The sequence below is a fragment of the Pyrus communis genome, chromosome 17, assembly GCF_963583255.1.
Source record: "Pyrus communis chromosome 17, drPyrComm1.1, whole genome shotgun sequence".
In the NCBI taxonomy this organism is placed as follows: Eukaryota; Viridiplantae; Streptophyta; class Magnoliopsida; order Rosales; family Rosaceae; genus Pyrus; species Pyrus communis.
The window spans coordinates 2,806,218-2,820,785 of record NC_084819.1 but is presented as its reverse complement, the minus strand read 5'-3'; the positions used below and the strand labels follow the sequence as shown (position 1 = coordinate 2,820,785).

The 14,568-nt window shown below is 37.4% G+C and overlaps 2 protein-coding genes across 2 annotated transcripts; both read left to right on the top strand.

Moving 5' to 3' along the window:
- Positions 1-2,766: 2,766 nt before the first annotated feature.
- On the top strand, positions 2,767-9,415 carry LOC137722795 (uncharacterized). The gene is made up of 4 exons (XM_068461887.1): positions 2,767-4,036; positions 5,350-5,614; positions 7,924-8,101; positions 8,671-9,415. Exons 1-4 carry the CDS (start codon positions 2,851-2,853, stop codon positions 9,220-9,222), a joined length of 2,181 nt encoding a protein of 726 aa, XP_068317988.1. The 5' UTR covers positions 2,767-2,850; the 3' UTR covers positions 9,223-9,415.
- Positions 9,416-11,491: 2,076 nt separating this feature from the next.
- Positions 11,492-14,360, top strand: LOC137722992 (uncharacterized). Its single transcript, XM_068462137.1, has 4 exons — positions 11,492-11,877; positions 11,964-12,037; positions 12,701-12,845; positions 13,386-14,360. The coding sequence occupies exons 1-4, from the start codon at positions 11,728-11,730 to the stop codon at positions 14,031-14,033; spliced, it is 1,017 nt and encodes a 338-aa protein (XP_068318238.1). The 5' UTR covers positions 11,492-11,727; the 3' UTR covers positions 14,034-14,360.
- Positions 14,361-14,568: the final 208 nt, after the last annotated feature.

Genomic DNA, 14,568 nt, shown 5'->3' with positions numbered 1-14,568 from the left:
ACACGTTTGCATTGAAGATTTTATATTAAGTTCAAATGTCAACCCCATAAATTAGTGATTCCTTGCTAGAACATATAAAATTGAAAATAATTAAGGAAATAAACAAAGAGAAACAACCATATAAATAGGGTAAAATACAAAAAACTACCTCAATTATTAACACTTTCATACCTCATCTTTTAAAATTGACAATGTCATACCTAATCTTACGAATTTGTGCTAATGTTATACCTTCCGTTAGCCTGCCGTTAATTTATCAGTTAAATGCTGACGTGGCTTGATTCAGACCCCACTTTCTATTAAAAAATTAAAAAAAAATCATTTAATATTTTTAAATATTAAAATAATAAAAAAAAGTTGAAAAAAAATAAAAAAAAAAAAATCAAAACCTTCCCATCCACCCCCCTCCCCCTTTCTCTCTCTCCCCATCTTCTTCTTCCCTGCGTGATTCAACCAAAAAAAAAAAATTTGCCCCAACCCCCCGAAGAAGAAGAAGAAGAAGAAGAAGAAGAAGGAAGGAAGGAAGGAGGAGAAGAAGAAGAAGAAGAAGAAAACCCCAACCCAATTCGTCCCCCCCTCCCCCCCCCCCCCCCCCGCCCCCCCCCCCCCCCCCCAAAAAAAAAAAAACAAATCCAACCCCTTGCCAAACCAGAAAGCAAAAGAAGGAGGAGGAAGAAGAAGAAGAAAAAAAAAAAAAAAACCCAGATCCCGTTCGCCGATTCCGCGAGGGGTGGGTGCGAGGTTGGGTGGGTGTAAGGGTGGGTGCGGAGGGTGGATGCGAGGGGAAGACGGAACTGATATTTTTTTTTCTTTCTAGGTTGCAGGTAGGGGCTCGGGTGGGGGAGAAGAAAGAAGGACGCGGGGGGGGGGGGGGGGGGAGGGTGGGAAGGGATAAAGTTTTTTTTTTTTTTTTCTTCTTTTGTTTTCTGGGTTGCAGTGCAGGCTTGCAGCAGGGGGATGGGGGAGAAGAAAGAAGGACGTTGGGGGGGGGGGGGGGAGGGTGGGAAGGGATAAAGTTTTTTTTTTTTTTTTTTTTCTTCTTTTGTTTTCTGGGTTGCATTTGCAGCAGGGGGTGGGGTGGGGGGATGGGGGAGAAGAAAGAAGGATCTGGGGGGGGGGGGGGAGGAGGGTGGGAAGGGATGAAGGTGTTTTTTTTTTTTTTTTTTTTTTTTCTTTTCTTCATTTGTTTTCTGGGTTGGAGGCTCGCAGGGGGAGGGATGGAGGGAGGGAAAAAGTTGTTTGGTTTTTTTTTTTTTTTTTTTTGAACTTTTCTTTATTATTTTAATATTTAAAAAATATTAAATGATTTTTTTTTAGTTTTTAATAGTATTTTATTAATGTTTTTTTTAAAAAAAAATAAAAAGTGGGTCTTAAATTATGCCACGTCAGCATTTAACTGAGAAATTCACGCCAAGCTAACGGAAGGTATAACATTAGCACAAATTCGTAAGATGAGGTATGACATTGTCAATTTTAAAAGATGAAGTATGAAAGTGTCCGGACATTAATAGTTGAGGTAGTTTTTTATACTTTACCTATTAATTTATTAAAAGCTGCCCAAAGCATGAAAATGACTTCTCCCATAGAGTTGATGAGTGTCTAGGATTCTGCCAATTATCATTATGTCATTGGTTATTAACTATAAACACTTGCAGTTGTAATTATTAGGGAAAATTTGAAATAGGTCCAACGTCATCAGTACAAAATGAATGAAATTCGGTTATACCAAACTTTCCCACTCTTTCAATTGCTACTTCTTCCTTTAGTTTTTTTTTCCTTCTGAACACTAGTATGGTTGTCATGGTATCTTCGCCAGACATGGCCGATGGCTGATGCTTATAATTGACGATCTTTCAGCTTTCATTTGCTTTTTTGTACCTACTTTTTATCCTTGTGTTACAATGGTACATACCCTTCAATAGTATGGATTTTATGCAAGATTTAACCCTTAAAGATCCATTAAATTCCTATATGCAAAATCTAACTATTAATTTTTAGACCTCTCGTTGCTTCACACTATGGAAGAAAAAGTTGCTTCAAATAAAGAACCAAAAAACTAAAAAAAAAGAAAAAAGAAAAAAAAATTGAAAGAAATAAGATTCCTGACTGTTGCATGAGAATAAGTTCATCTTCGAAGTATTTTCCCCTTCTAATATTTTTCTATTAGACCTTCTCTTGTGGGATTCTTTAAGCCTGAGTTTTTGTTTAACATATTAGATGAGGATGTAAATGTTTCTATTCGACTGTGAATTAAATAAATTCTACCTTTGGGATTTTTTTTTTCTTTTATCGAGCATAATGATGCAAATCGAGCTTTAATGAGTTTTGATAAGTAACGTCAAGCAGTTTTGCTTTGTTAATCTGAAAAGTGCATTTTGGGGACTGAGTTGGAACGCCAAGTGCCTTTAGTAAACTAAAAGAGTTAAATTGTTAGAATCTAAAATACGAATATTAAATTCATCCCGAACTTGAATGTTTTTAAAACTGAAAACGCAATGGTTATTAAACATATTAGAAAATATGAAAGAGTTAAATTGTTTTAAACAAATATAACTAAATGTAAAAATTTAAAATACGAAGCCCGAATAATTCATGATGAGTTGGGCTTGGGCTTGGGTTGAGTTGTCTGGGCTTGGGTTGGGTCTGGGTTGAGTTGCCGCTAAACCCTAAACCCTTTTTCGAGAAAGAGAAAATGTCCCGGAGATTCAATTACACACATTACATGCTTCATCGCTCCTCAGAAACGAACCTTTTAACACACTCTCTCTCTCTCTCTCTCTCCATCTCTCTTCGTCCCCAAAGCTATTCTCTTCTCCCCTTCTCTGTCCATTTCTCTCTGTCCCCAAAGCTATGGCAGATGATATGGATTCCGATACATGCGTCGGCTTTAAGCGAACAATCAAAGATTCCGAAGAAACCCAAACTCTCCCGCAACACTCTGATTCTCCGTCTGCAATTCCAGAACAGGATAGGCACTCGTCTGAGATCGTTTCTCCTCTGAAACAAGACACAGACTTCATTGACCAGAGCTCTCCTTGTTTGGTCTCCGAGTCCTCCAAGAAGGACAAGAGTTCACCTCACGGCCAAGTCTCTGAGATTCATCTTGAAGAACTTCAAGAAATTGCCAATTCTGCGGATGAAAAGCTTGTATCTTTGAATTTCGTTTCTGGGTTTCCTGCATCTGATGGAGTTGCCCAAGATTTCATGGGAAATTGCGAGGTGTGTCTTGTTTCTGATGGTGAATTAGTGACAACTGAGACTGCAAAGACTCTGGATGATGAAAAGAAGGGTGAACGCGAAGTGGGTTTCTCTGGGATTCGAATGTTGATGCAAGAAACGGAGTCTGCAACTGAGTATTTTGAAAAAGCAGTGGAATCTCAGAGCTCCCTGGAAGCAAAGAAGAAGCAATTACTGGAGGAAGTGGAAGCAATTCTTGCGCCTGCAGAGAAGGCGCAGGTGAAAACTGCTGCTGATGGGTCTGTCGGTTCTTTCAAGATTGAAGTAATTGATGATACTGCATTGATGATACTGCCTGGCAATGGCCGTGGAAAGGAGTTGGGTTTTGCACAGAGGAATGGAAACAAGAATGCAAAGCAAGAAATGAATGGGAAAAAAGCAAGAGCTGCAGCGCGAAAGGAAAAGTTGGCAAATCGTCTGGTTGAAGCTCGTAGCCTGAGTTTAGAGAAAGAGAAAGGAACCAAGATCAGTTACTCGAGGAAGGAGTTGGAGGCCATGAGGTTTGTCGATGTGGGGGAAAAGGAAAAAGTGGCGAATTGTTTGGTTGAAGCTAGTAGCCTGAGTTTCGAGAAAGGGAAAGGAACCAAGATCAGTTACTCGAGGCAGGAGTTGGAGGCCATGAGGTATGTCAATGTGGTGGAACAGAAGAAACTGTGGAAGGATATATACAGTGGCCTTGGGCCAGTCGTGGCAAAGGAGTATGATGATATGGCAAGTGCTAAGCAACAGAAGAACACCCACAATAACTTTGAGCATCGCAAACGCTTTGAGAAGATGGAAGCGGGACCTGGTATTCTTGGTAAGTACTGTTGCTTGATATGCTTTCTTTTGTTAATTTATGTGCTAATTGTTATTAAAACTCTGTTGTTTGATTTAAGAAACTTTATCTACTAGTAACTTGTTTAATGAGTTAATTATTTTTCAGTGCGTAAGCCTGTGTTTAAATTTTTTTTTTTTGTAACTTATATGTGCTAGTAATTGTACTAAGTATGGAGGTGTGCAAATAGTTTTTGAATCATTTTGTTTTGTTGTTTTCGTAATTAGAACCTTGCAGCTTATACTCCGCATCCTTGCACGACTTGTTTATAAATTTCAATTATAGTGCATATCATTAGAAGAACCTTGCAGAATGAGTTTTCGCAGCAAAGCATTCTTAATTTATGTATATAGTTCGTTTTGCTATAGCAAGGCATTCTTCATGAATGCATGCCTTTGTGACAAAGTGAACATTTTACTGAACTGCTTATTATGCCTGTTGTCATTTTTACCATTAAAAGGTTGTTTGGGTATGACCTTTCTTGCCTTGGTATCTGTCAATGTAATGATGGAGGTCAAACAAACTCACCCTTTAAGGGAAGCTAGCCGTTTTGTTATTTCTTGGGTGAGTTTAGTAGGCACAGAGGCAATAATTGGCAATGGATATGATCATATGAACAATTTTTCCTTTCTCTTTTTCCCCATGAGATTTTCAATCTTTGTCTTTCTGTTCCTGGTTGCACTCATAGTCCTTTACTTTCAAGAGTGCAGCTCTTAACTAACTCACAAAAATTCTTTTCTTCCATTCTTGTAGTCCATTTGTGGAAACTTCTGAGTTCCTTCGTACGCCTTTTTTCTTCTTCTTCTTAGCTCTGATTGTGTCAATTTGATGGGTTCAATTTCTGTTGTGCACAGGTGCCATTGCTTCAAGGGGAAGGTGGAATCAAATGAATATCTTTGTACATTGAAGAATGGCCCAAAGCAACCTGCAAATGACTTGATGTCCACTTTCTCGACATATGTTTCTTCTTTTGTGACTTTAGGTCCTTGATAGAGAGTTGTTCTGTGTACTACTTGTATGCAGTCCTTGTACACGGAAATTCTTGCTTTTGGCCTTCTAGTTTGGGAAACATAGTTAGATGTTGGTACATAATTCTTCCTGTAGATGAACAGTATCCCATGTAAAGTACAATTGCTTCGATTGCATAGTTGAATGAAATGAGTTTCTTGAACCTGTTTTCCTTTACTGCTGCTGATGTCAGACTAAAAGATAAAAAGTTCTCATCTTCTTTGTCTGGATCAAATCAGTTGTTTCTACATTTGTTTGATTGCTAAGGTTTTTGTGATTACTTTCAGGAGAATCATTTTTGGAAGATGTGGACATTGAATTAGAAAACTTGGTGAATAATGAAACTCAAGATGCAAGTGCCCCGGACCCTTTTTGCAGTTACAGTGCTACTGATGAAGATGGCCACCCATTTCAAGAAAAAGAGTGCACTGAGGATTATGACAGTGACGAAGATTATGCTAGCATTCAGAGACCTGCCTTTGCAGTTGATGGAGAACCCAATTTTGAGTCTGGTTCACCAGAAGATGGACTTGAGTATCTTAGGCGTGTCAGGTATAATTGTATGGTCATGTCTATCCGATCCCCTTCCCCTCAGTTCCTGATTGATAATGCTAACTGCCTGCAGGAAGTAGGCTTTAACATGGCCTTAAAACCAATAGAAATATAGGAAAAAGAGTAAAAATAAATATGGGAAAAAGAGTAATAGGAGAAAGTTTTCTTGCTGCTATAGGAAACGATACAGACAAGCTTCTTATAACATTGAGGTATGAATTTCTGTTGGTCAAACCTTGGTACATGTGTAAGTTGATAATGGAAATGGTGTATACGCCAGGGGTTGAACATTGGTTGCTTGGCCCAAGAGATTGGTTGCTTGGGGTTACTAGTTACAACAGTGATTATTGTCCGAACATATTGTTATAATTTCTATAGTAGATCCTACATTATTGTGTCTTTGGGAGTTTGTCTGGCATGCAAAAAATACAAAATCATAGGATCAGATTTCCTTATGTTATCTATATTCTGATGGGCGTAAGTGGCAGCCGGCTTTAAAAGTTTACCAAGGGTGCTGTTAGAAGGGCTCTAAGAGACTAATGCCCAACCCCTTGTTTGCATATGTTTAATAGTGTTAGAACCACTCTGAATCTTGGATAATTGTGTGTCTAGAGTCATGAATTAATGTTAGTCCAATGTATGTTTAGGTTAATCGTGTGTCTGGACTCTGGAGTCATTGAAAATTTCTTTTATGACACGATTGCGTTTCGAGATTTTTCAGCGAGCATATGTTTCTCTTTAGGAGTGATTTATGGAGTCATGGTAACAGTTCTATTATTTCCCTGCTTAAAATACTTTTATTCATCGTAAACCACAAGGCCTTATTCGTTTAAGCAATATCTTTTCTACCTGTCATGCTTTCTTGTCCTCTATAATATTGATTAACTCAGTATGGTTTTGTTTATTCTTTGCCTTCTTTTCTGTGATGTTCTTCGTTGATGCTTAATACAAATTTTATTGATTCATCTGAAGGATCCTACATCCTTGGGATTAATGTTACATCTGTCAACCCTTGTCACCATATTCATTTTTCATCCATCATATTTGCACTTACAATAATATCTAGATTAGGTCGAGTGGTTTGTATATTTTTTAACATTAAAGGACCGTTGCCCATCTTAAAAAAACTTAGATTTTCATTGATAAGAAACAAAGATTGTCATTGAAAAGATGAGGAAATTACAATTCCTTAAACTTCACCCAACTAAAGAACAGCAAAACAGAAAACCAATGAAAACAAAGGGCAACTAATACACATGAAATAGCATGAAAGTCCTTGAAATCTGAGGAAATTGAAGCTGGTCGGTTGTCCAGAAATGAAAATATTGCCACAAACGGTCCACATCCCTCAAGAGTTCTATTTCTCTCCATCCAAACAACCAAAATATTGCCACTACAGAACCACATCTTCCTATCCCCATGCCCTTTTTGCCTCTCTCTCCGTAAAATAGTATTCGTATTCTTCTCACAAAGTAATGCATAATAAGCTGGGATTTGCCAACTCAATCTGTACCCCAATAGCAGCGTTATCCTCGAAAAATACACAACTGGACAATGGAGCATTAAATGATTCAGACATTCAGAATCTCTTTTGCACATACACCCCATTGAGGAGGAAGATTCAAACAAGGTTTCCTTCTCTGCATTATGTAGGCAAGTTTAAGATTTTAGAAACAGTTGCAAACCAATAAAACTCACATGGTCGTAGAGTGGAAGATCTCTGTGTTTAAATCCCTGCAACACTCCTCGTATTTATGTTCAATTTCATAACTAGAGAGCCCAAGGTTAAGCGAGAGTGTTAGAACATAGATCGGTGGTCCATATCTTCACAGTCCAGATCACCTATTAGCTAAAGCATCTGAAATGCGGTGCATCCACTGAGAGCTTTTGCCAAAAGTTGCTAAAGTTTGGCTGTCAGGAATTGTGTAGAGGTCGAAATCAAAATGTCATATGGTGAGCCTATGTGTTAATCAAATTCATTGAAGCGATATTTGAACCATAATAAAGCCTCCATAACTAAAATTTTGACGCATTAGAAAGACTTGATGAAGATGAAACTATTGAATCGCTCTCTGCCTCTCAGCTTCTTATGAGTTCTAATTGTTGAAGATATTTTAAATAGATTTAATAGGTTGGTTTAATTATTTTTTCCTTTATGTGAGAAACCTGTTTGACTCAGAGTTTTTTTTTATTTGATTCCATTGTCCTTAGATCAATGTATAAGGGGATGTGCTTAGGTAGTCATGTGGTAATCCTGAGTAAGTTTGAAAGTGAGAATTGTACTAATGGTATTTGTCTCTCTTTTTTAGGTGGGAAGCTGCCCAAATTCCAAAAGTGAAGATAGCCAAGGTTGATAGAAGTAAATTTAACAAGGAGCAGAGTGCTTATATGCCCAAGATTCCTGAGATTGCCAAGTGTCCAGAACAATTGATGCCCCTGAAACAGTGGGAGGATGCATTTCTTGCGGAATTTTCAGAGCTAAGGCTGGTATGTTCGCCTCCTGATTTTTCTTCGTCCACCTCCCATACGAGAACTAATTATTGGCATAGTAAACATGAAAATTGACTAACAGTTGGTCAGCTCTGCTTATTTTAGTTCACTTCCCTTATTCTTGATCACAAATTCACAACAGTTGACGTCCTTTTGCATGGAAATCTTTTTCCCCTTCTGTACATTCTTTGTATTAATTTGCTCTGTATTTTTGAAATTTTCTCCTTTTTTCTGGCACACGATGTTTCTAGTTTTGGACCTTTTGGTAGACTCAGTCGGCAGTCAAAATCGTTATGAATGTGGAGGGTAGGGAATGCATTTTAGTGATATCTGCTGATTAGGACAAATTTTATTTTAGTTGTGTTCTTCAGAAGAATAGGAAATGCATCATAAAGCTGGAAGAAAGGTGTACATGTTGGCAATTCTTTTATCTTTTTCATTATTCTTTTCCAAAACCAAGAGCCGTGCTTTCTTAAATTTATTTATATTGAAAACGATTTGAGAACGTTTGATAAACTAGGGATCTTAATCTCATTTTCTGACTTCTACTTTTATCTTAATCTCAGGCTCTGTCTGGTCTTGAGGGTTCTCATGCAAGCACGTCTCGAGGTCCCCAATCAAACATTATTCTTCATGGAAAATTTGAAAATTTACTTAATGTAGAATCCAATGAAGTTGACTTCCACTGGCCTCAGGACCGTTCCATCGTTGGGAGCTCCACAGATCAGCCATCCTTGTCAATTAATTCAGGAAGTAATGCCTCACTTCCTACCGAGAACTCAAGTCCCAAGCCTCGTGTGACTCAAAGTTCCAGCGACACCCCCTTGTTGTCGGCGATCTTAAAAATGGACTCTGTAGCTCGAGTGTCGATGTTGAGAAAACGCATAAAAGCGGCAGAGGACATGAGCACTCTGTCAAGGAATGAATGCCTGTGGCTATTTGCACTGTGTGCGGTAGTTGATACGCCACTAGATGCTGATACCAGCGCTTCTCTTCGGAGTCTGCTTAGGAAGTGCGCTGCCTTGCGAGCTGCAAAGTCTACACTTGACGACGAGGCAGTAATGCTGAACATTCTTGCCACGATTTCAGGTAGATATTTCGGGCAGTCGGAAAACTGAAGCTTGCTGTAATCTTTTAAATAAATCGTGTACTCTTGGAAGTTATAGCAAGACTACCTGAAGTTTCAAAGTCGTTGCACATTACAATACAAATAGCCTAATTTATTCAGAATTTTTATCACTGTAATGTTTTGTATTAGTAATTTAGTACCATAAACAATCTTACTGAGAAAAAGCTTGTGAGTTTTGCTTTTGAACCAGTCTCCTATCTCTACCAGAGATTTTTTCATGTGCCCGAAACACGAGTGGAATACGACATGTGATGTTCTACCTTGTGTTCTGGGCACCCCAAAAAATTTCTCCATCTCCACCCTCTAATGAAGGTTAGCTAAATGATCAGGCAGCACATTACTTGGTTGGTAATTGTATGCGCCAGCCAGATCACGGTCGCCGAATGCGGTGGTTCTGCTGCTCTACGGCTGTGCTCTGTCGAGGGAGTTGAATCGATTCCTTCGATATTGGACCACAAACTCACCAAAGAGGACGAACTAATGGTTTACTCAGCCCAGCACAACATTTTCCGGGGCTGCTGCGGGAGCAACGTTAACGGAAGCCAACCGGCCGGCTGTGGGAACCAGCATGCAGAAAAAGTCGGGGGCTCCTCTTTCAGTAATCGACCAATCGTTGTCGACCTCAAAAGGCCTATCCAATGTCAGCAAGCTTCCGTTGTGCATGGAGATCGAGTTTTTATTATTATTTTTTATTTACGACCTTAGAGTTAAGGGTAATGCTTTTATGAATTAAATTTTGTAAACCAAATGACTTGGTTGTTGATTAGAGTATTACTTAATGACTTATTTGGATGTGCTTTTAAACTGATTGAAAGTACTTTTTGGGAAAATTGTTTTAGGTTCCAAAAGCACTTAAAGTGGTTTATCAAGAAACATCAGTTATGTACTTCTTCCAGTAAGCACTTTAAGTGCTTTTCCAAGATTCACTTACATTTTTACTAAAGATTGGTTCTAAAAACATTTTCACTAAAAATGCTTTTAGTAATTTTAAAAGCACATCCAAACGAGCTATAAGTGTTGATTAACATGTTTATTTTTTTATTGATGACACATCATTTAGTTTACAAATTTAAGAATTTGATCTCCCTAGCATTATCCTAAGGTTAATATTGAATACTCGCCACGATTTCAGGCAGTTAGAAAATTGAAGCTTACTAGAATTTATTACAATTCTCTTTACAAAAAATGGTGCGATATCCATATACTCGTTTTTATTTTTCATACACTCTCAATTTTTGGCCGTCAAATTGAATAAATTAATGAAAATCAAAAGACAAAGGTTATCAATGGCGTATGATAAGTAAAAGTAGTGTGTGGATTGGTCACCCCTAAAAAAAAAAGCTTGGATTTCACTTTGTTTCCTTTATCTTTTTTTTAAATAATCAGTTTTAAGTGTGGACATGCGACAGTTAGTATTCATTTATACATCATTTTTAATCTTTCTCTCGCCTTTTTAGTTTTTCTTTTTATTTTCTTCAATTGATTTTTATTTGACAGTCAAAAATGAGAATTGTGTGAAAAATAAAAAAAACATGTGTGGACAGCACCATTTTTCGTTTAAATAAAATCTATCATGTTTAGGATTTATCCCATTCATTTAAGTATGTAAAAATTAAGATCATTTTCATTAAACCAGACTTAACGTTAAATGTGAATTCAAATATAACATTTTATTTTCTTCAACATTACTCTAAAGAGAAAATTTGTAAAACTAGCTAGCATACATATTTTCTGAAAAAAGAGTTCATAACTGGCTCGCGTGCACATTTCTTTAAAAAAAACTTCACAATTGGCTCGCAAGCACATAGACAACTGGCTATCATGCATGTTCTCTCGAAAACACTTCACAATTGGCTATCATGCGTATTCTTCGAAAAAGACTACACAACTGGTTAACATGCTCATAAATTACTGACTATCATATCATATTTCTTGAAAGAAAAAAAAACTGAACAACTGGCTATCATTCCTATTTCTCGAGGAAAGAAAAGCTTCATAACTGGCGATCATGCACAATTGGCTAGAATTACAATGTATTTGAATATTCCGAATCTGAATTAAAAAATTCGAAAACTTGTCTAACTCCATATGTTTATTGATTTTGGATATGTTTCATTTGTTTTTCTTATATAATATACTCAAATATGATTCTATTTTTTTTAGATAATATCACTTAAAAATTTGAGAACTATAAAAATATATATTATGTAGAAAGATTATAAAATATATATTATGTAGAAAGAACCATGGACATGGAATACTTTTGATCATACAACTCCATAATTTATAAAATTCCAAATTTAACCCGATTCTGAAAATTTCAAATCGGCATGAGTTTATGAGATTCCGAAATTTCGATTCCAAAAAATTGAAATGGATACTCATTTCCGAATATTTGGATTGAAATTAATATTTGTCTAAAATTTTCGTTCAGTTGAAACTAAGTGGACTGTTACTGAGGAAACTGAATAGTCGCCGCCACTCCGACACAGCAATGGTGACGACAAGAAGAAAGGCGGCGGCGGCGGCCTCTGCAACTCCGGACCCGAAAACGCCTGCAAATGATCGGGATCCCCATTTAAATGCCCGAAACCCCAAAACCCCATTCTCGAGCACCGCCATCACACCCGCCTCAGTCAAATCGGTGAATTCCCAACGCATTCTTCTTCTTCTTCTTTTCAACATTTTGATTTCGATTATTTTTCTTATTTGTTTTGATATTTTTGACAGGTCTTGTTGCAAGATTGGTGGCTGGTAAAGGCTAAAGGAAAGGGCTTGGCCGTTGGAGGATTTGCTTGCAGAGAGTAATACCCTTTCTTTCGTAATTATTCACTCTATTATTTCTTTTTGATTTTCGTTTTGAGATGTTGCTTGTTCTTGAGGAATTTCAAAATTCCAAGGCAACTGAACGGAACCCAGAAAGGAATCGGAATGGTTTCCGGTTTTTTTCAGTGTGAATTTGAAGAATTAGGGGTTTAAGTAAAAGCAATTCAGCTTATGACAGCTTGAATGTTTCGAAATTTTACTTTTTTGCTTTGTTCAATTAGCCAACCTACTTTTGTGCTATGTCTTCTTGGTCTAATGATTGTTTGAGAAGACAAGAATTTTCTGAAATAAGTTTTGTGATGTGTGTGTAACCAGTTTTTGATTCCCCTTTCACTTTCGTGTAGCGAAAAAAGGTCATGGGAAACTACTAATTTGAGAGTGAAACTAGTATTTCGATTTTGAAAATTATCCAGCTGCAACTATAGAGCGTCGGTGTTGCTATATGCAACTGTTGTTTTGGATAACATACAGAATGGAAAATTACTTTGCTGATCAGCCGTTGAACTTTTCTTGTTCGATCTGTGGCATTGGAGTTGTGCAGGAATATGTTGCATCTTAGTTACTCAACTCATTTCTGTCCAGATGAATGTCTTAAGAATTATTCATCATCTTAATATCATTTTTGTATTTTCGTACGACAGGAGACTAGGAGTAAGAGTTTTTTGTTCAGCAGCAATTTCCAAGAGACATTCAGCCACTGTTCTTGAGACAGTAGATGGGATCATGATCACAGTTGGTGGTTGTTTAAATAGGTCTCGCACACATCAAAATGGCTTTCCATCCGAGGTATGTAGTTTTCTTTTGTATGCCTTACCTCTCGATTTAAGAAAAATGAACCTAAACCCTAAGTGCTTGTTTGGTGCCTATGATTGGTATGCAATCATGGATTGGTAATTCATAAAGTTCAAGGTATATTGAAGGTGGAGTTGAATGAGTTTTCATTTTGAGTTGATTACCTTCAAGTGGAAGTCGGGACATAATTTCTTTTACTTCTTCCTCGAACAAACTATGAATGATTATTTAATAGTGGTTATCCATTACAATCCAATCCTAGACACCAAACGAGGCCAAAATGCAAGGGATTGGCAAAAATAGGAGATGCCTTATTATGAGTAGGTACTGTCATTGATTAGAATTTAGAGGATTACGATGTTCTAATTCTTCATAACCCTGTTTGATAAAATAAACAAACGAAGTGTCATCGCTCCTGTATGATTGAATTGATATAGTTAATATTTTGCTGGAACTTCTGAAGATATAAGTTAGTTGTTAAGGTTTCTTCCAACTTTCCAATTGAACTCGACATTATGCCTTCTAATCTGTCAGCTATACGATCACTTTCTTCTTGGATTTCCTTTTGACTGGGAGGAATATGCTGCTGTTGTCACGGGTGAAGATTCTACCAACATAGTTGCTTCAATGAGGAATTCAGCTTACAAAAAGTTCAATGTTTCTTCAGGAACCAACGAGAGTAATTCTTTACCATTCTCTTTAGATGATCTACCAGTGACAAGGGCACGTGATCTGTCAATGTTAAGTTTTGGAGACTCTGATCATTGTTCACTAGTAAAGAGCATTTTCAGTGATATACTGAAAACATCCGGGGACAATGCTTCTGGTCATACCGGATCACCAATCGGTTTAAATATGGAAAATCGTAATCCAGTGCCAAATGTGGATTCTGGAACAACTGGAACTCCAGCTAAGCATAAGAAGGTTAAGGTTAAGGAGGACAAGAACCCGATGACAGAAGAAAACAAGAAAATTTGCAAGATTCGGCCTAGCTGTAGTGTAGGTGTTCTCACAAGAAGCATGACTAGAAGAAGCATGACTGGGAATGTTTTCCACAAGAAGAACGACAAGAAGGAAGGTTACACAAAAACACATGACCAGAAGAAAGTTGTAGCCCACCAGCTTTTCCGTCAGAGGCAACGCCGCAACAAGGAAAAAAAATCGAAGGGCGAAACACAGTAAATGCTGAAAATTTGAGTCGTGCTGCCATATCATGTGGTGAGGGTATAGGAGCCTAACTAATCCCGGTTTTTATCTGCAGCCAGAATATCAAGAGAAAGGCCGAAGAATATGAAAACATCTGCAAGGTACGCCTCTAACAGGCAACTGGAATGGGCTATTTCAATGGATTTTGATCCTTCGACGAATGCTACACTTACTATCGTCTGTAAAAAAAAAAAAATCGAAAGCTTCGCAGTTGAGTTTTCTTCTCACCTTTGATGTTGCAAAGATGGTCCGTTACGATCCTGTATGCATATTAGTAGGCTATATCAGTGTCATTAGAATGGTCATAGCGCTTCTCAATAACCGAAAGCCCTTTCGACAATGTTTTGACATAGAGCTAAAAGTGATTATAGTTTACAAAGAACTAGGAGTTGCTTTTTTGAGAAGCACTTAACGTGTGCTTCCTCATGAACACTTCCATTTGGATTTTTATTAAAGATTTCTACGCACGCCTAATAAAAATAGAAGTGTCTTTGAGTAGAAGTAAATTCTA

What these genes read in the sequence shown, in the direction of transcription:
- LOC137722992 (XM_068462137.1), top strand. Translation starts at nt 11,728, where the DNA reads ATGGTGACGACAAGAAGAAAGGCGGCGGCGGCGGCCTCTGCAACTCCG. An exon ending in CACCCGCCTCAGTCAAATCG is followed by an intron (nt 11,878 to 11,963) that starts GTGAATTCCCAA and finishes TATTTTTGACAG; the next exon opens with GTCTTGTTGCAAGATTGGTG. An exon ending in GGAGGATTTGCTTGCAGAGA is followed by an intron (nt 12,038 to 12,700) that starts GTAATACCCTTT and finishes TTCGTACGACAG; the next exon opens with GAGACTAGGAGTAAGAGTTT.
- LOC137722795 (XM_068461887.1), top strand. Translation starts at nt 2,851, where the DNA reads ATGGCAGATGATATGGATTCCGATACATGCGTCGGCTTTAAGCGAACA. An exon ending in GAGTATCTTAGGCGTGTCAG is followed by an intron (nt 5,615 to 7,923) that starts GTATAATTGTAT and finishes TCTCTTTTTTAG; the next exon opens with GTGGGAAGCTGCCCAAATTC. An exon ending in AATTTTCAGAGCTAAGGCTG is followed by an intron (nt 8,102 to 8,670) that starts GTATGTTCGCCT and finishes TCTTAATCTCAG; the next exon opens with GCTCTGTCTGGTCTTGAGGG.